Source organism: Meleagris gallopavo, chromosome 6, assembly GCF_905368555.1.
Source record: "Meleagris gallopavo chromosome 6, MGAL_WU_HG_1.1, whole genome shotgun sequence".
Lineage (NCBI taxonomy): Eukaryota > Metazoa > Chordata > Aves > Galliformes > Phasianidae > Meleagris > Meleagris gallopavo.
The window spans coordinates 50,964,754-50,986,661 of NC_139409.1; the positions used below are offsets into that span (position 1 = coordinate 50,964,754).

The 21,908-nt window shown below is 41.1% G+C and overlaps 1 protein-coding gene across 4 annotated transcripts in view; it reads left to right on the top strand.

Annotated features, from left to right (window-relative positions):
• VOPP1 (VOPP1 WW domain binding protein) overlaps positions 1-21,908 on the top strand; it is a 61,725-nt gene that overhangs the window by 6,742 nt on the left and 33,075 nt on the right. For 3 of the 4 annotated variants that reach the window (XM_085226726.1, XM_085226728.1, XM_085226725.1), the window contains exons 2-3: positions 17,114-17,171; positions 18,618-18,797. The exons of the other annotated variant lie outside the window; for it this stretch is intronic. In XM_085226726.1, coding sequence (XP_085082852.1) covers positions 18,735-18,797 — 63 coding nt within the window. In that variant the 5' untranslated portion in view covers positions 17,114-17,171; positions 18,618-18,734. The remainder of the gene's footprint in view (positions 1-17,113; positions 17,172-18,617; positions 18,798-21,908) is intronic. 4 annotated transcript variants of the gene reach the window in all.

Consider the following 21,908-nt stretch of genomic DNA (forward strand, 5'->3'; position numbering starts at 1 on the left):
TGGGATTCCACTGCAACATGACCCAAAGATGGCTGCTGCTTTTGCAGGCCTGCTCTGCTAAGCTTGGGGTTGCCAGCAGTGTAGGTGGAATGATAGGCCTTTGCTACCATGTAGCTGAGAGCGCTTAGGGAACCTGTGATACAGGAGCTTTGTCAGGATATGTTTACTAACAAAAGAAAAAAAAAAAAATACAAGGAGCTGTTGTAGCAAAAGCATGCTTGTCTTATGTTGCTTTGAACTTGTGTTTTGCTGCCATGATTGTCATTTTACTTATCTAATGAGTGTAGGTTGGCCAACAAAATTCTCTTGCGTATGCTGACCTGCACCTGTTTCTACTTTCGTGATAGGATAGCATCCTTACCTAAGCAGAAATGTTTAGTTGTTTATGCCACAGTGGTTTTAGTACAATCCATTTAGTGCTTGTACTGCACAGTGACTACGGTTAGAGAATGACAGCACAATAAAGCAGGCAGCATAATCATCTCCACAGAGGAATTGTCCAGGTGTGACTCAATGTTTTGCTTTTTAATATGTTATTAGATTTATTAGTGGATAGAAAAAATATTAATGTGGCCTGCAAATTCCTGCTGGCCTTTCCTGTGATATTCCTATGCATGTGGAAAGTCAGCACAGGTGCCTCTTGGTGCTGTGGGTACTTAAAGTATGCTTCTGTCTGTTGATAGAAAAAACGGGTAAGGATGAGTCAAGCAAGTGTTTTCTTTCGTTTGCACTCCTTGGGGAAAGATGTATTGCTCATCGCTGCAGATAATTATCTCAATACTGGTGTAAGTGAGATCCAGAAATTCACTGTTGGCTCTCTTACAATTTGAATTCCCAGCTCAGAGCTCACTTCCCCGCTACATTTGGAGCCTGAAGTTCAAACCAGTACAGGGAAGATTTAAAATTCCTCCTGCATCTGTTCAGTGCCATTAAGCTTGTCAGAATTTCAGTTCAAAACAGAGGAGAATACTTCTGCTCTGAAAATCCTGCTGTCAGGAGGGAGAGAGATGCGCAAAGTCTTATATCTACTTTTGCATGGCTGGCTTTTCTTTTCCAGGCTGGCATGAGCTGTTCCTATCCTGAGCGCTGCCTTGTTGATTCCAAATAAATATCCCTTGAAAGAACAGGGATTTCCCATGGTTTGGGATGTAGCAGTGCTGAGGACACATACCCATGCTGTGCTTTCAGCAGTGCTGTCATGGCAGACACGAGCCTGTATAGCAGGGTCTAGTGTGCGTGACCTCTGACCTGCTAATTGAGTAAGGCAACTCGTTTCTCCCATTTATGAAGAAGGAATTGCGGTGTATAGGATTCGGTTAAACCTCCTCAAAAGCAGGTCAGCCTTTGTGTTGAGATGGCGTAAGATGACAATCATCTGCTTCATTTATTGGTGTGGCTGGAAGGATGGCTCTCTCCATTCCCAACCTGGTGTCTGCGTCCCTGCAGGAACTGGTGACACCTGGTGCTGCGCTGAGACCAGAGGTTTTACTTTGTGTTGCTGGGGATGATCTGCAGTTCCATTAGGGAAACCAGCAAGCAGAGGTAGCAGTGAGGAGCCAAATGGCCAAATACTACTAGCTGCATAACCTGAGAAGGTGCTGTAGGGAGCAACCTTTGGATCTGAGTGTCATTTGAAGGAGGTAGGCTGAGATCAAATCTGTTGGTTTTGTTCCTCAACTGCAGCAATCCATAGCTATAATTTAACTTCAGTTTAATGCCCAGCACCGATTATGGTAATGGTAAATATTCTAGGACTTGGAGGTGAAATCTGAGGATCTCAGATCTTGCATTTTAAGAAATATCCTGCACTTTCATCACCCAAGACTTACACTGTCCTTTTCTTTTACTGAGGATAGCACTTCATGCTGGTTTCTTAAAACACTGGGCAAAAATTATAAGATTAGGTCTTATATCCTATACATGACAATGGTCTATGTAGATGTCTGTTTTTAACTAGAAGGCATCAAGTGAGATCTTGAGAACAAATTGGTGGATTCACTGGAGTGTACCCCGGACCTTTGAAGAGGTGAAGTTTTCCTGAGTGCCGCACTGACTCACATTGGGAGCTCTTCAAGAATAAGCAAGAGCCGGTCCCTGCTGTGGCTTTGCCTGGCTTTTGCTGCACACAGGAACTGCAGGCATGGCTGTGGTGTAAATCCAAGGCCATTTGGATTAAGTTTATTTTAATTCTGCAGTAATCTTGACCTCCTGTTTTCATTGAGGCCCTAATCCCGAGCACTATCTTAAGCACATTTAAAGTCAATGGGGACGCCCCACTTGATCTCAGCAAGTGCTGGTCCAGCTGCTCGGAGGCTGCTCTGCACCTTGTAAAATCCCACTGACTCTGGCACCTCAACACACTCAGATGCAGGTTGTCCCTGCTCTCTCTGCTTTCTGGATGCTTCTGTCTTCCCCAGGCCAAAGGCACGTGTCTGTACAGTGCTTTCTCCAGGAAGCCTGGTTGCCTCAAGTTGGATCTTGCCTTTGCCCCTCATGCACCACAGGGGGCCATAAGCCTGATGTGCTGCTGGTGCTGCTCTCACTGTGGAAAGGGGTTATTTTGGCTGACTTGTGTTGCGTAAGTGAAGTGCCTCATAGTGATTATATAAAAGATTATGTAAGCCACTAATTCTGTAATCCCTTCTCTGGTGAGCCTCAGAATGTGTATATCTCCTTGATGGCTGGCCACAGCAATGAAGTGCACTAAGCTGGGTGCTGGGCAGTGTGCAGGCTTAGTGACGTGTGCTGCTCCAGCAAGATCCCTCCACAACTTTTCTCTTTTCCCTTTAGCACTGTGCCTCCTGCTCTTGAGGTACAGTGAAGTTTCAAAGCTGTTTGAATAGCGAGTTGTTCTTAGCTCTTCAGTAAACCCATACAATGCTGCTAGCTGTCAGGTGCGTGGTTAAGATGACACGCAGAGCAGCTGATGGTACAGGGAACATCTGTTGTTTCTCAGTGAAACTTTTTACTCTTTCTTTCTTTCCAGGGTGTCTCACATACCCCACATGAGATATCTAGGCTGGACTGTGCTCAGGGTGCTGGCAGCAGCAAGAAGCCTGCCAGGCTGCTCTGAGACAGCGGAGGAAACCGTGTGTGCTCCAGCTCAGCTGCTGCCTGCCTCTCACTCCCTGATCTGTCCCTGTCCACTGCCCTGGCAGAGCAGAGCACGATGTGACTCACCAAAAGCAAATGCAGCCGGGGCTGAGGAGAGCTCACGTAGTGCTAACTGAGATCTTTGGGGGGGAAAAAAAAATTCTGGGGAGGAACTATATGCTGTTCTTAAATTCTCTCAGCCATCAGATAGCTGTGTGGGGATAAGCCAAGGATAGCTCAGGAGGAGGCGAGAGGCTGGCAAGGAGAGGAAACAAGCAAAAGGAGTTTTCTTAGCATCAGTGATTCATCTTGGTGCATGAATTGCAGCCCCTGAACGACTGCCACGGATCCTAGCTTAACTGCTGGAGTCTGGGCAGCTGCCTGTTTTATTTCTGCTTCCCCTACTCCTCTTTTTGTATTTTGCTTTTTTTTTTTTTCTTTTGCCTCCGATACACTGTCCTGACTGCATTGTTGTCACTCTTTCTCATTGCTCCAGCCACAGTGTCCTCTCTACCTTCAATTACTTTATAGGTGCTGAATCACATGCTGCCTGAAGCTCAAGATGTTTTTCTTCAAGCTGCCATGTAAGCTCTGACTCCATTTCCCCCTCTTCCTCCTCCCAGGATTGTTCTGGACATTTGTTCTGCTCCCCTTGGTGTTGGTTTCCTTCTCCCTTTGTGCATTATTGATTTAGTGACTGCCACCAATGCTGTTGGCAGATGTTTCTACTTCCCTGGCTGCTGAACTCTCGTCTCCTTTTAAAATTCTTCCCTTTAACATTTTATCTGCTCTCCCCACTTCTCTCTTTTCTAGGATTTCTTTTGTCCCTGCTATTCAGCCCTGGCATATTCACATCCTGCATGGATTGTGCTTCTTCCATTATTTCTTTCCTTTTGTGCAGAGGTCTGTTCCTGAGTCTGTACCGTCTGCATTTTTGAATGTGCCATAAATCAATTTTTAATAGATCTATAAATATGTAAATACATTTTTACTGTATTGCAATTATCTGTTTGATACAGGTAGAGAAAAACATTCCTTTTTGCTTTCATGTTTTACCAAATATTTCTTTTTCCCCAGCCTTTTTTGCTGTTAGAGATTTGAGAGTTCCATTTGATGTTTATCCCTAGAGTTTTCTTAATAGCACATGTGTCCCCTCAGTACAGAGGATTGCCCCATGTACAGATCCCTTTTCCTTCATATTTGTTCCTCCTCTTTTTAGTAGGATACCGGTGCTGAAGCATACAACTGCTGTCAAGGCAAAAGAGTATTAGGGGAATGTTTTTAATAGGCACAATGTGGATGGGTGCTAGGAAGAGGAGACTGTGTGCACAGCTAATAAGCTTCCTGCGACCCACTGCAAAGAACACAACAGACCTGCAGATGTTTTGCTTTGGTCTGGGGACGAGTCATGGGTGATATGAAAACACTGTAGTATGTCAATTCACAGAATTTTAATGGATTTATCTTTGAGGTTGAAAACATCTCGTCTGAGCAGAGATGTGAGTTCAGGTGCAGGTTTTAGTGCAAGAGCATGAAAAGGTGTGGGAAAGCTGTTGTAAGAGACTGTGTAATGTGAAAACTGTTTAATATGCATCTATGCTGACACAGTAAGAATAATCCCAATGGAACTGATATGCAAACGGCAAGTAGTGAAAAGAGGGACGACGGAATTCACCCGCTGTATTGACCTGTTCTGTGAACCTAGGGTTGATGCAAATTACATAGCATTTGTGAGATATGTCTGTAAACTCCTGCCTAGGATCAAAGAATAGCATGATGTTCTAGTTACAGATGGATGCAAGGACTTAATGTAGAAATACAGTGCAAACAGGTACCTGTGCAGTTTTTTCGTCTGTAGCAAAGGCCATGTTCAGTCTTTTCTTGGTAAATTCTCTACATTACCAATGTCACATATAGTGTGTATAATGTTATTAATTACAGGTATGTTGTGTTCCTTTACAGTCTGGGATTCCAGGTGCAGCTTTGATAGCACAGGTTGCTGGTCCCCAACAGGAAGCCTGCAACGGAGCTTATCATGTTGAATTTGGTGACTCTGTGGTGGGAGCAGGACAACTGGTTACATGTTTTGGAGTTTTAGCTCTGATCTTAGTTGGTGATATGCTAACTTCCACGAAAATAGGCGTCTTAAGAAAATTCAGTTAAATAGAGTTCCAAATGCAAGTCTTCTGAAGATCAAAATTAGTGGTGCCTGCAAATACCCTGCTGTCTGGAAATGCCTGATGGAGCCAAATTAATAATGTGTAAAAGCTTCCTTTTGAAATGTTCCTGTAGCAAGCTTTTAAATAAATCTGAAGAAGCTTGGAAACAGGGATCTGTCATATAAAGGCTTTCTTCTTCCAAGCAAGAACACTTAAGCATGAAGAAGGAAGGTTATAGAGGGACAGTTATTACCAGGCTTTCTGATGCTGCTTAGGGAAAGCTCCACAGCCTTGTTTACAGCAGTAGGAAGGGCACTTGCAATTCCACTGTCGCATGTGCAAGTGTTATTCTAGCACCAGTAATGATTCCCTGGACATCTCAAAGGTGACTGTAAGCACTGTGAATGCATGGGTCTTGGTATCTCCTCCAAATACCCATCTTCCAAATCAAATTAAACCTATTTGTATGTTTCGGATGTTCCTTCATGCTGTATTCAAATAGCAGTAATGAAATAAAGAACGAATTGCGCTGTTATGCTGCATGTGTCCCTGAAGTTAGCACTTAGATTTGCATGGGTGTCATGGTTTTGTGATTTTTTTTTTTTTTTTTTTTTTTTTTTGTTGTTGTTGTTGTTATTTCGCGTGGTAACATCATGTAAAGCAGTGGGAGTGAAAGTGTCAATGTTCTTGGACTGCCTTTTTTGGGTGTTTGGTCTCAGAGGGGAGGGGAGGAGTGGCATTTTCCCAGAGGACTGGGAGCCCCAGAGGAAGAAAGGTGGAAGTGCTGGCAGGTCACCAGTCTCTCTCTCTCTGTTCACATCAGAGAAGCACATGGTCCCCCTGCAGTCTATAGGGTAAGGCATCGGTTTTGGGCACTCTCATTTTTGTTTGATTTGTTGGCTTCAATTCCAGTTGTATTGTGTTGTATTGTATTATCTTGCATTTTGAGATCATATTTAGTAAATGAATGTTCTTCCTCAGATCGTTGCCGTTGCTCTGGTTTTTTTGTGTGTTTTGTGTGTTTTTTTTTTTTTTTTTTGACCCATCTATTATCTCCATACCCATTCCCCTTTTCCGCTCTCCTAAGGCTCGGGTCTGTGAGTCCCCTGCCTCATTAGTCACAGGGCTGGGCTGCATTGGTCTGTAAACCCTTGACACTTTTTTTTTTTTTTTTTTTTTTTCTGGGCCTGTGGACCTGTTGTCCCCTGTCATGGACATAGATCTAGAGATAACTCTGTGACAGTGGGAAACCAGAATTTTGCAACCATTTGTAGTGACTTTAAGCATACTTCTCAGACACCTCTCAGAAGGCATTTCATAGCACTTTAGAAATATGCTGTATCTTGTTCCTGTCACAACCAGGCCAGATGCATACCCATTGTACAGGTGGGTAAGTGGGCAGAAAGGAGTGGAGGTGCCATGTGCAGCATTAGCATCAGAATTAGGATCTTCCTATTTTTGACTACAGGTTTCTCAGTCCAGTGCATCGCACAAAAACTTCTTTGACCTCTGTAGAGCTACAGAAGGTGATAATAGTGTCTTCTAATAGGATACAAGCACTATGGAGCAATAGCAGGTAATAAAGTAGAAAAACTAGTTCACCCCTTCAAATGACCAGGGATGGCTCAAAAGATATACGGTCCCTATCCAGAGAAATGCTTCTCTCTTAACTGCTAACCCTTAAATGAGGTTGAGGAGGGGTGAATTCAGCCTTCACCCCTTCCAGTCACTCAGATGCGTTGCTTGAACCTAGGATAGCCATGACTTCTCACTTGGTTCAGACCGTGACCTGGCAATTCTGCTGCAACCTCAGAGTAAATGCTTGATTTGGGTGAGGTAAGCACATGTTTTGCAATTCAAAATGACAACTGAGTCCTTCCTTTTCAGGGGCATCTAAAGTGGACATTTTTTGATATCCCAGGCTAGATATCTTTGTAGATGGGGTGAATCATTCTGCTTGAATGGTGTGGAAAAAAGTTTCTTGCAATTGACCTCTTTTGCTCATGTGATTACCAGATTGTGACCCTAATGCTTGTCCAATGAATATTGCTGGTGCTGAATCCGACATCAGTCAATGCATACTGATTCTTATTCTGTGCATTTTTAACCCAGTCTTTTGATTATGTATTGGACACTTAATACCAAACTGTACTTGTATTGGGATTGTACTTGCGCTTGTTTTCATGACTTTCTGTTGCTCTATCTAGTGTCAGAATATAGTGATGACTAGAACTGGTAAAGGTCTTCACCTGCATCACACACCTTGGAATCACTGATTAAATGAGGATTCCTGTTCTTATTTTTATTTGTTTTTAATCAAAATGTCCCAAGACTGCGTTTTTCAGAGATTAAAGTTTTGCAAAATTGTGTCAATGCAGCAGAGTAGTTTTAGTCAAAATGGAAATAAAAGCATGTTGAAACTTTTCCAGTACTTAAAAAAGCTGAATTTGTTTATATGTGTCCAAAAGCCAAGGAATTGAAAGTACAGGTTTACAGAATGTGGCTAGAGAAGAGCGGAGCTTTTTTTTTTTTTTTCAGAAGAACTTGGTGCTCACCTAGAGGACTGGAGGCCAGTTTTATTTTCTATATGTCCTCAGGATTTTGTGAATGTTTATCGTGCATCTCCTGGAGGAGTTCCTATAGGAGGTGGAGTATACTGGAGTTAATCCGTATTAATTGTTGTTGTTATCCCTCTCTGTATGATATGAAACGCAAAGGAAATGTGCCTTAAGCCAGATGGAAAGGTCAGTGGTTTAGATGGCCTCTTGAAGAGGGAGTGGCACCTGCGTTTGTAGTACGTGCTTAACATACAAGTTAAAGACTAAAAAAAAAATGTTCGTGATGGTTAAGTCTTTTGGCTGCTATTTAAAAGCACGGCCTTGGCATAGGAAATGCTTGTATGGGGGATTCTACCTGGCTGCGATGGGAAGGAGGCTTAGGTTCCCTGAGGTGCAGGAGACTTGAACACAATTTGACACATCTCCACAGAACCTGCTCACAGTTTAGATGGGTCTTGTCTGAAATCGGACATCACCTCCTCTTTTCCCTTACCTCCAGATGCTGCAGATGTGTCCTTTGAGGTACTTAAGAGATGCTAAGAAAACAAAGATTTTATAAAATTATTTTAGGAGTGCAAGAAACAAATCATTTCAGATTAAAACAAAAACAAAAACCAACAGTTATGTGCCTAAGTCCCTAAGATTTTTGTTAGGGTTTCAAGGTGGAAGTTTATCTGTCACTATGTAATTAATTCATAATTCATATGCTGATATGAAATATTTATATCTAATAAAAAGCTCAAAAATCTGTCTCTTTTTAAACAAAGTGTGTCTTATATCATCATTATGAATGCTATTGCACGTTCAAACAGTGTTGGCAGTACTGGAGAGATGTCTCAGATATTCACTCTTCCTTTGCAGTTACTGGAGGCTGGGAAACGTGGTGCAGGTGGGCTGCAAAGAGGGCAGCATCCCAACCTTAGACCATTATAATGCTGTAATTATTGTTGTTCTTTTATCGTTGTTTTTGTTTTTTTCCCCTGAAATGATTAGAAATAATCCAGTGTCAGCAGCTTACCTTTTTCTGGACTAGGCCAGACTTCCATTGTTATGTTTCTGTGGCTGGTGATGGTGCTGTTAAATCAGGATTGATTTAGTACTGATAATGTTTTGTCAGCAGAGGGTATTAAAGGACTCTTTGCAGTGAAATTGATAAAAAAAAATGGTAAAGTTCCTTGTTCCTTGCAGAGTTCCTTGTGCCAGCATACAGACTGGCACTCGACTGTGTGGTGCTGAGCCACCTGCCTAGTTAAACATCAACACTTGCACAAGAGGGCTTGTACAGGAGCTGTTCTTCCCGTTAGAAAAGCATTGTGTTAAAGTGTATGGCCTGCATCTTGCAAGCACAAGCTCACCTTTGTCTGTTTATGGATTTTAGATCTGCAGGATTGTGGGTTATGTATTCTTTCATGCAGCTATGGGAAGATCTTAATGTTTAGCAGAGCCATATATGAACTTGGAGAAGGTCTTCTAAAGGTTACTGTGTTATTTCTCAAGTTCTCCGTAGGACTGGAGGTCATGTATCTGAAATATTTTATATGTTGTATAGGTCTCAGGTAATTAAGATTTTATGCTTGTCCCTGAGATATGTAGTAGTGGTTAAAAATTAAGTGGTAGTTATGCTGAATGATTACTATTTCATTTATATTCTTTGAAATAGGAAATAAAATATGTTACTGCCATATTGATTTCATTTTAAAGAACTTTGTCAAATCTAGATTTTATCAAGCTACTGTGTAAATAAGTACTTTTACAGCTAGTTTCCTGTGGGGACAAGGGGTTTTCATGGAAACTAGCGTTAGGGATTTTGAGAACTAACAATTTCTGCATCCAGTTTCATTCCGCTGTTCGTCCAGCCTTGCTCTTGCCCGTCACCCGAGTATCTCTAAATCGAAGTCTCTCAAACCTTTTGGGCTTTTTCTTTACGCTCTCACTATTCCTTACAGCTGCCCTTCTCTGTACTCTAAATTCCTACATGTAAGTGGAAAGCAGAAGTAGGGGTTTGAAGGTGCGCTTTGCATTCCTGAAGCGTTAGAATTTCAGGAAGAACTACTGGGGAGAAGTATGTTACTGGTGTCTGCTGAAAAGTTGGGATTGCTTCACTGCTCAAAGTGATTGTTACAATAAAGCTAACTTTAACTTCCAAGCTTGTAAGGAACTGTAATCATTATTTTGTTACAGTTTCTTGCAAGGAGTTGAGCTGGATTCCAGACTTTAGATTTTAATTTTCTCAGCAGGTGGTTTTTGGAGTAAAGAACTCTTCGGCACAGAGCTGAAGATCCTAAAGACCTTGAAATGCATGTATTGACTTGTGCCTCATGAAACTTCATTGCTTTTGATAGGTGTGGACAGGGGATAAAGCAGTATGTGTTTGTCTCCTGTGCAGATGCTGAAAAGCAGGGGATCTAGTCTCGCATCATTTTCCAAATTCGGTGCTCAGAAATGTGCTTGAGTGTGCCTGTAGGAAGAGAGACATGTTTTAGCCTAAAGGACTGTGCATACGCTCTGTTGAGAACAGGCACTTGGAATACACACACTGCTTCTCCAGCAAGCTCTCAGTTCTCTTGTGTTGTGAACGTCTGAGAGAAGGCTGCTCGTCACTGTGACCATCTTGTTAGAGCTGTACCACAGAAATTGATGTCTTGTCACATGATTTGAATCTTCCTGAGCTAACCCTGTCACCACAGGTACTGCTGGGGTAATAGCAACAAGACAGAATTGGAGCTGAAAAATCATCTATACATTGCCAACATTTACTTTCATGTCTCCTAACCATTTCTGCATTGGTATAAATAAAGAAAAGGTATGCATTTGAGCCTTAATTTAGTTAACTGGGCACAAATTGCTGAAGAAAGAACTGGACGAAGTAACTGGAATACATGTTTTCACCTGTATAATATCAAATAGTCAGATTACATAGGTGTGAGCCTATAGTAAGTTCATACATCAGTGTAGAGATTTTTCCTAAACGTGCTTGTGATTTTATGTGACTCATGGAAAAACTCGTGAAGTTGGGTACTGCTTGTTAAGAGGGATGTTTCTCCTATTTACCCATTTTATAATAACATATACCTGCAGTCTGTTTCACGCATGTTTTGTAGACTTTAATTTGCCTACTTTTTGTAAATAAATGCTAGGTATGTTTTTTAAGGAGGACTGTTTTGATACTTAAACTCAAATACCTGTGATTTCTATGTCATGTGAAATGGAAAGTGATTTATTACTATGCTTTAGACCTGAGATAGTTGAATGGAAGATGTGTGGGATTCAAGCATAGATGTGGTTTGAATATTCTAAATTCTTCTGAGGGTTTGGGACACAGATGCAATCAACTGGGAATAGTACTCTACTAGCAATCTGTTTCTGAGTTCCAAGCTCTTTTAAAATTGTTCAGTAAATAAAAATGTGAAGAAGTGAGGAAAAAAAATTGTCAGTATAACACCAGAAGAGTTTTGTTTGATTGTATTTGGCCAGAAAATCAGGCGGTAAACTCGTCAGCATGGATGAGTTTGCAAAATTGCTGTTTCTGTAATAATATTTGTGGTGGTGGCATGTTGAGATCTAAATCAAAATGAAAATATTTGTAGGCTTCCTAGGCTTATGTACTCCCTGTGAGTGCTTGGTATTTGTTGCTGCTATGCTTTGAGAAAGACTTGGGATGTGAACAGAAAGATGTATGGTGGGTCGTTCCTTGATCTGCTAGCGGTTCCTTGAGGCTGTTCATGTTAGGGTACTACTTGGGTAAACGGGGTAGTCAGAATAAGACTCTTTAGATAGGACTTGTCCTGTTGTTCTGGTCCTTGTTCTTTTTTTCCAAGTCCACTCTAATTTTCAAATAAAACTATGAGGCAACGTGAACACGGCTCAGTAAGGCACGTTCAAGTTGCCTTTTGCCTTTCTCATTAGGTCTCGTTTCCATGGTTGTTTTTACTGTCCAGTTGCATCCGACTTTCTGGTCCTTTTTTTTGGTTGTTGTTTTATACTTTGATACTCCCCGCTCCCATGTTGTATAGTGATTGTGTAGTACTGTCCTGGTTCCTGATTATAGCTTGTAGATTACACAGTAAGTATTAAATAACAATTATCCTACCATACTTACTGCCAAACTATACTTCTGGTGAATTTATTTCTGCTTTATTTCTTTTTGCAATGTAAGCACAGCAAACAGCTGCTTCTCCCAGCAGAAACTCAGGAGGACTGACTTTTCCTCTGTTCTTTTTCCCTTCAGTCCATCCAGATTTCTCCTTAGACCTGGGGAGAGATGTTCAAATCCTGCGCAGTTGTATAGCACGCTGTTGCTTGCTTTTGTGCCCTGAGCAAATAATGATATATCCTAAGTGCTTATGAAAACTTTAGCACCAGTTTCATTTCATCTTAATAGACCAATAAAAGCAACCAGTGTGTGTGCTGCTGGCTCCAGTACTTCTGCATAAGCCATTAGCAAAACAACATTACTGGCTCTACACAAAGAAAAACAGAGGTGACGAAAATGAGAATTGGCTCCAAGAATAAGTTGACCAAGTGCCAGTGAATGCAGAGACCTGCTCTTATGCATGCTGGCTGCTGCGATCTCTTTGTTTGAGGCTGAGAAGTCAGTGCCTTCTAATAATTTGTTTTATATTCTGTTTTCTTCTTTGTCTTCTGTAAGTATGCTTTGCAATGTTTCCAGCAAAGCTGGCAACTTCCCAGGAGCCTGTGGAGCTTTTCCAGTTAACTTGTATGCACAGAGACCTGGCAGATTTTGCATTTTATACATGAGAGCAGCTGGTCTGGCCTCTGCTTTTGCTCTGCCCCTGTGCAAAGTTATACCCACATGCCAGGTACAGTGGTTTGTCTTTGAAGGTTATGTGTATCCCCACCAGACATCCAGTTACCTTTCTGATAATGCGGAAGTAGGAAAGGAAATGTGCCTATCTCAAGGCACCCAGCCCTCAGTCCAGGACAACAGCAAAAATAGTTCTGGGTGTGCACCATTTACATAATGTTTGCTAAGAGTGCCTATACAAGTGATGTATTGTATATTTCAAAGTATACAGAAACTGTAAAACTACCAATTAACCCTCATTTAATGTAAACCAATACCATCTGCTTTAAGAAGCAGAAGCACTGCTGATGTGTTGGTACTTGCAGACTCCAAATTCAGACATGCTGCCTGCCAGAGTAGCTGTACCTGGGTGCTTTCCTACAAATGCTGAAATTCTTATCAGGGAGGTCTAGAGGCCTCAGCTTTGCTGAAACTCTTTCTACATGGCTTGTGGTTAGGCTTTGCCTAAGCCCACTGCAAAGACAGGATATGGTTTTGAGAGGTTTAATGCCCGCTTCCCTTCATGCTGAAAATTTAAATTCAGCAAGCAAAGTTAAAAGATGTCATGATTGTTCTTTCCAGGAAAAGCTTTTAGCATTTCAGACTGTCTGAAGATGTCCACTGAGCACAAGCATTCCCAAAAACAGCTCATCAGCTGGAGCAATTTAGAAGTGCAATATCAGCTAGCACAAGATAGGTGCTGGAGGAGAGATGCAGATGATCTCGGGGAGGGGTAGGAGGTAGTAAAGGATAAAACTATCCCAAAACAGATAGAGGCTTTTAAAAATATATATATATATTTAATTGTTCAGTATGTTTTAGTTTATTTGGTTGGGCATTAGGCACAAAGAATGCAATTGAGAATTCTATCTGTTCCCCTATAGCCTGGAAAGCAGTCAGTGCATTAGTGTAGTCTTCCCTTTTGTCTCCTCACTTTTACCGAGCTGAGTGAACAGCACATCATCGTCTTTCCCTCTCACCCAGGTCTCGTTTGTTTGCAGCGTTGTGTTTTGCTGCCCCTACACAACTTCTGCCAATCATCTAGTTGCTTATATCCTTAAATTTTTATTATTCTGTGTGTCACTTGTGTTTAGCATTCTCTTCTTTAGCAACAATCTTAGAGTTCATGATCTGGCATCCTGATTCCTTGTGCTTTCTCTCTCTGCTTCTTTTTATTTACCTTTCTAGTTGTGATCTTTTGAAGAATGCTCATCCATTTCCTATCTCCTGATGTGTTCTGTGGTTTAAAGGAGGTGTTTCTACCCTATGAAGAATGCCATTACTATGCTAGTTTGATTTTTATTTCACTCGATTTTTTTTTTTTTTTTTAAGAGGCAGGATTTTCTTTCTTTTTTTTTTTTGGTAGAGCTGTTCTGAAATAGGACAAGAATTTCCAGTCAATCATCCTTGACTCTTGGTGCATTGTAGAATTGTTAATTTCAGTAATCTTTGCTGTTTAGTTGTCAGTCTCACATTAGCCCCACAAACATGAGTATTTCAGTTTTGATTTTAAGAGTTTTTCCTTTCTTTTAATTTGAATGAACGTGCAAATTGCACTTTGCCATGATAAAACAGCTGTATGGTGTAGTGGAACGTGTTTTCTTTTTCTTTCCTACTAGTGGAAGGAGAACAAAGTATGCCCTTTGCTTAGCTGGGTGATACCATAGTTGCAAGCCTTGAAACTTCACTGAACACAGTTGGCTGGACTGGGATTTAAGTGTGAAGACCTTAATCCAGCAGAAGGATTTGCAAAGTGTGCTCTGGGTACCCTGACGACATATGGGCTGGTTCAGATGGATGCAGAAGCTGTGCGTGTGCATGTGAAGGATCTGTTCGTGTCTGTATCATAAGGCCTCATCCTAAAATCTCTGTGCTTGGTGGGCTGTTAGAGCTCAGTGATGACCAGAGTCTTGTTTGATCCCTTCCACGCATTACCTTCATAGAATCATAGAATCATTAAGGTTGGAAAAGATCACTAAGACCATTCAGTCCAATTGTCTACCCATCACCACCGTGCTCACTAAACCATGTCCCTCAGTGCCTGTGAAGGTCCAATAAAAATTACTTTCTGACTTTATGGGGTGTGCTTGGTGTGTCTCAAACATTTGCAGAACCAGGCCATCACCATGACAACCAGTCAGAGGAAGTTATTAGGGAAGTATTGGATCTTGTTCTCTCACGGGATAGTCTTGCTTTGCTGACAACCTGACATTACCTTTCCTGCAATAAAGTTTTACTAGAAACTTATTTTTCACAAACTTGTTATTGTGACCTTGGGACAGTGCACCTGCAAGCCCAGCAGGCACAAAAGCATACCTGAGATGGAACCCAGAGAGTTGTCTTCTTCCTCTTCTTTGTCTCCTTGGTTGTCATCGTTGCTGTTTGCTGGATTGAGAATACGGCTGTCAGACTAATGTGATTCCCCCCGCCATCCCTTCTCCAGCACTCTTGGGCGACACTGCAACTCCTCAGAACACACCTTTGAAATGGACCAGTCGTCAGTCTTTTCCTGTCTGTGTCTTTGACTCTTGTTCTTTTACCGTTTTTTGCTTGCTTCTTGAGTATCTGAAATGTATGATACTTATGTCCTGAATTATGGATGGAGGAAGCTAGTGTAGACACCAGGCAAGCATCTAACCCCCAAACAGACAAATTGGAAATGTATCTAGAAGAGGCCAAAAGCCTTAAATTCAGGCAGAGAAAGACTGAAAGGAAACTATCAGGCATGCGCTGTTTCTCCACAAGAGAGAAAAATGCACTCAGACATTTCCTGTACTTTTCTGGGGGCGAGTTTCCTAAATTTGACCTCTCAAGTGAGGAGACTAGAGGCTTTGCTAGAATGCCTGAGGGGAGGCAAGGGCTGCTACCAGGCAAAGATTTATTTAAAAAATAGACACAATTCTTGGGTAATTCTTCTGAAGGAGCCTACACCTGCTATCCATAATTTGAACTCTTTTTGGAGTAATCAAGACCTTTAATCAATGCCCAGGAGGCTCAGGTTGCTACTGGATAAGCCTCTACCTACGAAAGGCAGGACACGTAGGAGTGTTGCTGTGATTTGGGATTGTCTGTTTGTGAGGATATTTTCTGTTTTTCTTGTTTTTTGTTATAGCTATTTCTGCAGGTGCTTTGTGGCACAGGTTACTTTATTAGTATCTCTAATATGAAATGCAAAAGCTGAACAAAATCCATTTGGTGATTTTGCTTCCTTCTCTTTAGGGAAACTACTGTCAGCTTTAACTTTTAACTTTTTTCCACTCTCTTTGAATCTGTTCCTTGGTTGTCATGCTTTAGATTTTGCTGTTGCAATGGGCCCCTAACAAGATAACAGTTTTTTTTTTTCCCTTAAATATAACCTGCTGAATGCTCTGACTTTATGACCTCTAACTGTGCCCTTATGCATATGAGCGAGACAAATGGAGCCTAACATAAGAAGGTCCGAATTTCCAATTATAATGAAGCTTCCTGATTTTTTTTGTTGTTTCTGAGCCTTTGAATTTTACTTTTGTACCCAAGTCTTAGTTTTTCTTTCGTATTTCATTGGTACCCTTGAGTGTTGTGAATTTATAAGCATCGACTGCTAATTTGCTTGGTCTCAATTGTAAGCAGATAAGTTTGAGAAAATACTTAGCAACTGCAGATAGTTTTTGTTTTCCAAATTGTGAATTTGTATTGAGAACTTTTTTTTTCCCAGCTGTACTCTGTGAGCTTGATCTAACCAACTGGTGAACTGACTAATGATTTTAAATGAGAAAGAACAAGCAGGGAGAAATGTTTGTGTGGACACCCAGTGGTCTACATTGTGTTGTTCTCTTGCCCTGGTTGCTGTAACAGTTTACTTGCCTTTGGCATTCACAGGAACTCAAATAACTGCCTCCTGTTCATGTAGCATTGTGCAAGGTCTGAAACTGGAGCATGTTGTTCCATCATTAAATGAGCAATGTTGAATACTTGGGAAAGTATCAACAGCTGCAAGTTCTTCAGCTATTTTTATTTGACTGTAGCTGTAATTTTTCTGGTGTGTTTGTACTGAAGTTAGAAGTGAAAATAAAAATAGGACCCCCAAGAGACTGACTTTTTGTTTTTAATTAAAAATAAAAAGGATCGTGTCTAACAAAAGCATCCATAATAGCGCAGAAGGCAGCACAGAAATTTAATCAGAATTACATGAGTCTCTTAGTCTGGTTTTGGTATGAATGACTTTGTAGTCACCTGGGCACATGGTTTGGTAACTGGCAACTTCTTCAGGCAGTCTGCTCCACTAAAAACCCTACAGAAAGATCATCTATCTTCATAAAGATTAACAGCAGCAAAGGAATTTTGTTTTATGTTTTGTAGTCCTAGCCTAGATATAAGTCAAAACCCATGCTCCTTTCAACAGTCTTTGGATGAGGCCCTAAAATCAAGCTATGAAATCTTATGACGATGATGGTAAAACAAGATTTCTCAAATATCCTTGAATAAATAGTCCAGCTAACTCAGATATTTTTTTTTCCCAGGAATAATGTGCTCATATGTCAGGAATGATGAGGCAGAACCAATCCTTCCAAAGGAAAGGTCAGTGTGAATCTGTGAGTTAGCTGCTTGTTCTGGTCCTAACGGGGTTCAGGTTCCCCATCTGCTCCTTGCTCTAGTATCAGGCAGCTCACAGAGCAGTACTGGGGAGGTGGTGGGGAGAATCTAGTATCAAAGTTCACTCTTTGTGCTTTCTGGAGCACTTGAGGTCAGTGTTCTTTCCAGGGAGCTAGGATGTCTTGAAATCTGGAACATAGCAAGAAAACAGCTGGAAGGGTCAGTGGGAAGAAGAACAAGGTTTTAATTTAATCTGTGGCCTTTTCAGTATTGCAACTGAAGACTTAGAGAATGCAGAATGAATGAGAGGAAGCCCATGCCCGAAGCCTTATCTTTTTCACCAGTATAAAAAGATGCTACTCAGAAGTCTTGCCATTGAACAACAGGAGCCGGCAGCAGGTGCACTGGTGGTTTATTTGCAAAGCAGCTTAGCAGTGAATAATCTCCTTTAGCTGCGGAGGTGGGAGGTCCAATTCTTCAGCCTTTGTGTGACGCAACTCATGTCAAAACATCCATTGCTTAAACTGGACATCAATTTTGAAAAATATACACTTCTGTAAGAATTTGTAGTCATTATTTTACATGTTGAAAATACATTGTTATATTTCTGCATTTGAGTGGAAATGAGTAAAGGAGGCAGTTTTCTGTTATTCTCAGTTTCCTAAAACTTTAAGGACAAAGTCAAACCTGTTCCCATTATCACTTGTGCATGTGCTTCACTGCCATGAGCGAGTAACACATTTATTTGTGTTGTTTGTATGTGCAGTGCTACTCACATGTTTCAAAGACTGGATCGTAGAATCACAGAAGGGTTTGGTTTGAAAGAGACCTTGAAGACCATCTGGTCCCAGCCCCTCTTGCAATGGACAAGGTTGCCACCCATTAGACCAGGCTGCCTGGGGCCCCATCCAACCTGGCCTTGAATACCTCCAGGGATGGGACATCCACAATTCCTCTGAGCAACCTGTGCCAGTGCCTCATCACCTCTCCATGTAAAAAAACTTCCCCTAATATCTAATCTAAATCTTCCCCTCTTTTATTTTAAAATCATTCCCCCTCGTCCTGTCACTAAGACTGTGTAAAAAGTCAGTCTCCTTCCCATTTATAAGCTCTTTTATAAGTCACTTATGACTTCAGAGTCAATAAACTGAGGTGGAGTTCTTTGAGACACGGCTTTATTGACATGAGGTGACAGAACAGCATTTAAATCATCAGATGCCAAACTGCGATCAGCACACAGGAGGGAATGGATATCATCCTAAGGGACCTGGAGAGGATAGAGAGTAGCCTTCATGGTAAGAATGAGCTGAGGCTGAGCAGCCTGTCCACGGTGAAGTGGCAGGCTTTTTCTCTCATAAATTAAAGACTAAGCACAATAGAAAATGTAGATGTGGTTGTTGGATTTTGTTTGTTTGTTTGTTTGCCTTGCAGTGCATGAAGATGATACCAGGATTTTCATATTCCTTCAGATGTCTGGAATGAGGACCCACTAATTCATGGTGTCGTGCTTGTCTCTGTCAGGAGTGCTCCTAGTCTTTTAAGCTGAAGATGGGAACTGCTACCTCACAGAGGAGAAATGCAGCTAGTTGGCAGCACAACACATCTGTTATGGTATATAAATGACTATGACACTGGAATCTGCTGCTTTTCATCAGTAGCCTTCACAAAATGCTCTCAATCCAATATATTGGTCCTACTACTGCATGTCATTCAGAGTCTGCCTTTGTGTTTGGTTTCTGACCTCTGATGTGAGCAGCCTGTTTGGAAAAGTGAAGAAGCCTTGACTGCAGCTTGGAACTTGTGCCATTTGTTCCAAGTAGCCTCTTTTTCCACTGCCTGTCAGTTTTGCTTCTGAGGAGCAGAAAGGAGGAGGGAAAGTAGACTGACTGAGATCTGAAATTGTTCTGTACAATCCGCATCCTGAAAGTGTAACTTGTGGGGTCACTGGAGATTGTTAAGCATGATTCTGATTTGATTCTTCGCTTGTTACCAGTTAACTCCAGCTGGCATATACTCAGGTGAAAGAAGAATAAGCCTGAAATTTTATGGGTTCTTCTTTTCCCATCCCTTGACTTAAATGAGGAAAGAAGCGAAAGGTGATATGTTGCAGTGAGAGACTGCCGTAGTAGATGATGCCTATCAGAAATAAGAACTTATTCCTTTTTCAAATGGCATTCTAGTCTCTGATTGCCGTCTCTCTTTCCTTCCTGTCTGCTTTTTCTTCTCCTTATTCACAGGCCTTGTCTTCTCATCTTGCCTGCTGACTTTGGCACTTCAATTCCTCGTTTGCTTCTCTGCTCTGTTACTCTTGCTTTACTTCTTTCTCCCATCTATGACTTTATGTTTTTGGCTACAGAATAAGTGATTATTTTCTTGCACAATACTGTTTATCGTGATGCTGCCTTAGTGCCCTCATTTTCTGATGCTTTTTCTGTCTGAGTTGCACCCTGTACTGCAGGGAGGAGTGAAGAGATGCACAGAAGCAAAGTGCGAACCATGCAAACAGAGGCACTACCCTTGATGCCTTGGGAGCTTCCCACTGCTTTCACAGGGATATAATTTTCTCTAGAAGTTAGATTTACAGTGACAATGTTGACCAACTTTGCAGGTGCATCTGTAGTTTGTTCTGAGCGCTACTGAAGTTCTCTACACTTTCAGTTCAGTTGAATAATTTTTAGCTACTAGGTTTATGAATTAAACATGTGTGACCATATCTCATGCTGTTATCCATCCATAGCTGAGCTGTACCTCCAGGCTGAAATCTTCAACTTTTTTGGAATGTAGATGACATGTTAATGGAGGGCTGATGTTTCATTTATACCCCATCTCACTCTTGCAGTTATCAGTTGCAGAGTGTCTCTAAGGAGCATTCAGATACTTTTGTGAGGAAAATAATCTTAGTGAAGAGATTTGTGATATCTGTGTACTGTGTATGAAAGAGAGGGAAGTTCATTGCAACATCCTCGCTTTTTTTGAGTCTCATCAAGAGACCTTTCCCCTTTCATGAATGTATTTCACTAAATGCAAGCTGAAGAGCTTAACATTACTAAACCACAGACCACCAGAGTGGTTACCAGAGGTCCAATAGCGATTGCTAGAATGGCATCGTAACTGCTACTGGAGAAAGCCAAAAGCTTGATTTGGTCCAAGAAAAATCACAGTGTGTATGGGGGAGAGATTCTAGGGCAAGGAGCGTGCCCTTGTTGAACAGGTGAGAAGTCATGTAAAAAGTTCTCACCATCCAGCATAGCCTTCATCAAGCTGTGAAGTGTGTGGAGAGAGTTAAATTGCAGGACGAGCCAAGATGTGATTGCTATACCAAACGATTTTTTTGAATTTGTCTGGTTTTTAGTATCCAGTACCTGCAAGAAGATGGAGAATATACTGCAGGTTCCAGAGTTTAGGTGTTGTTTTTTTTTTTGCTTGCTTGTTCCCCTCCATTGTTGCTCCCTTCCGCCCCCCACTTTCTTCCAGGGAGACATTTTAAATGCGGAAAAACACAGATGATCACTCATTCTGAGGAAATAATGTTGTTAAAAAGTGCTGAATGCTATTGTGCTTTTGATTTAATTGAAGAGATTTGTCAATACTTTTACTGGATTATATTGAAATTTGACAAATTGGGACACTAGAAATTATTGTTTAAGTATGTTCAGGCTTCTAATGGAAGAAAGACAAATACTTCCTACATAAGACGTTAGTTCATTTTGAAAATTGCCTTGCCATTAGTAGGAAGGCACTGTCACCTGCCAGAAGGAGTTAAGCAGTCTTTTCATGGGAAGTACTCCAAGGATAGATGCATAGTATTTCTTCTGTTCGAATAAGAAGTGAGGTACAACTGTTGGATTGCGTTTGTACTGGAATTTGATAATAATATACTGTCACTATGGTAGTGACAGTCAAAGCAGGAGTTAGTTTATGTTCTTAGTTTAATTTAGAAGGCACGGATTTTTCAGTTTCCTTGGTGTCTATGCAAAAGGCACAATAAAGCATCTCTCTGAAAGCTTGAATTTACTTGTTAAACAAATACAAATTATACTAGGTAAAACTCTTCTGCTGGTTTTCTTTGAGGAGAGTTTGCCCTGAAAAAGAGATGTTTGCTGACAATTATTGGAAACCTTAACAAAATGTGTGCAAGAAGAGAGGCTTGATTATTAACACTAATTAACCCAAACCCATGAATTCCCTCCAGCATTCTAGGAACTGAGTCTCGAAACAAAAATGTTTTCTGGATTGCAACATGGAGATAACTATATTTTAGCCTTCAACTAACACAGCCCTGTTTTCTGAGATATCAAATGTTAAGTTGGTCAGGTATTCAAGGTTGTTACTGTTTGAGGATTTGTGTGTGTGTGTCTTTACTCAAAGTAGTTAGTAAGTTGGTCCAAGAAAACTTAAGTTTCCTTTAGAACTCTTTCTGTCATTAAGGCAGATTGAACCTGCATCACAAATCAGACATCTTTGTTTTTCTTTGCGGAGTCTGAGACAGCTTGTGAGCATATGAATGCCACAATAGCAATGGCTGTTAATGAAGCACCTGTAGGTAAGCATCTGATGGCAGGGCTTACAATTCACTGCTATGCAGGTGGAAGCTGACCAAGAGCAAAGCCTCCCTAGCAGAATATTGAAGTAGATTTTTCTACTCAAGTTTTTTCAAAAACTCCTTTTCTAATACAAAAATGCTTGCAAGGTAACCTCTTTAATCTTAACTGTATTCAGGTG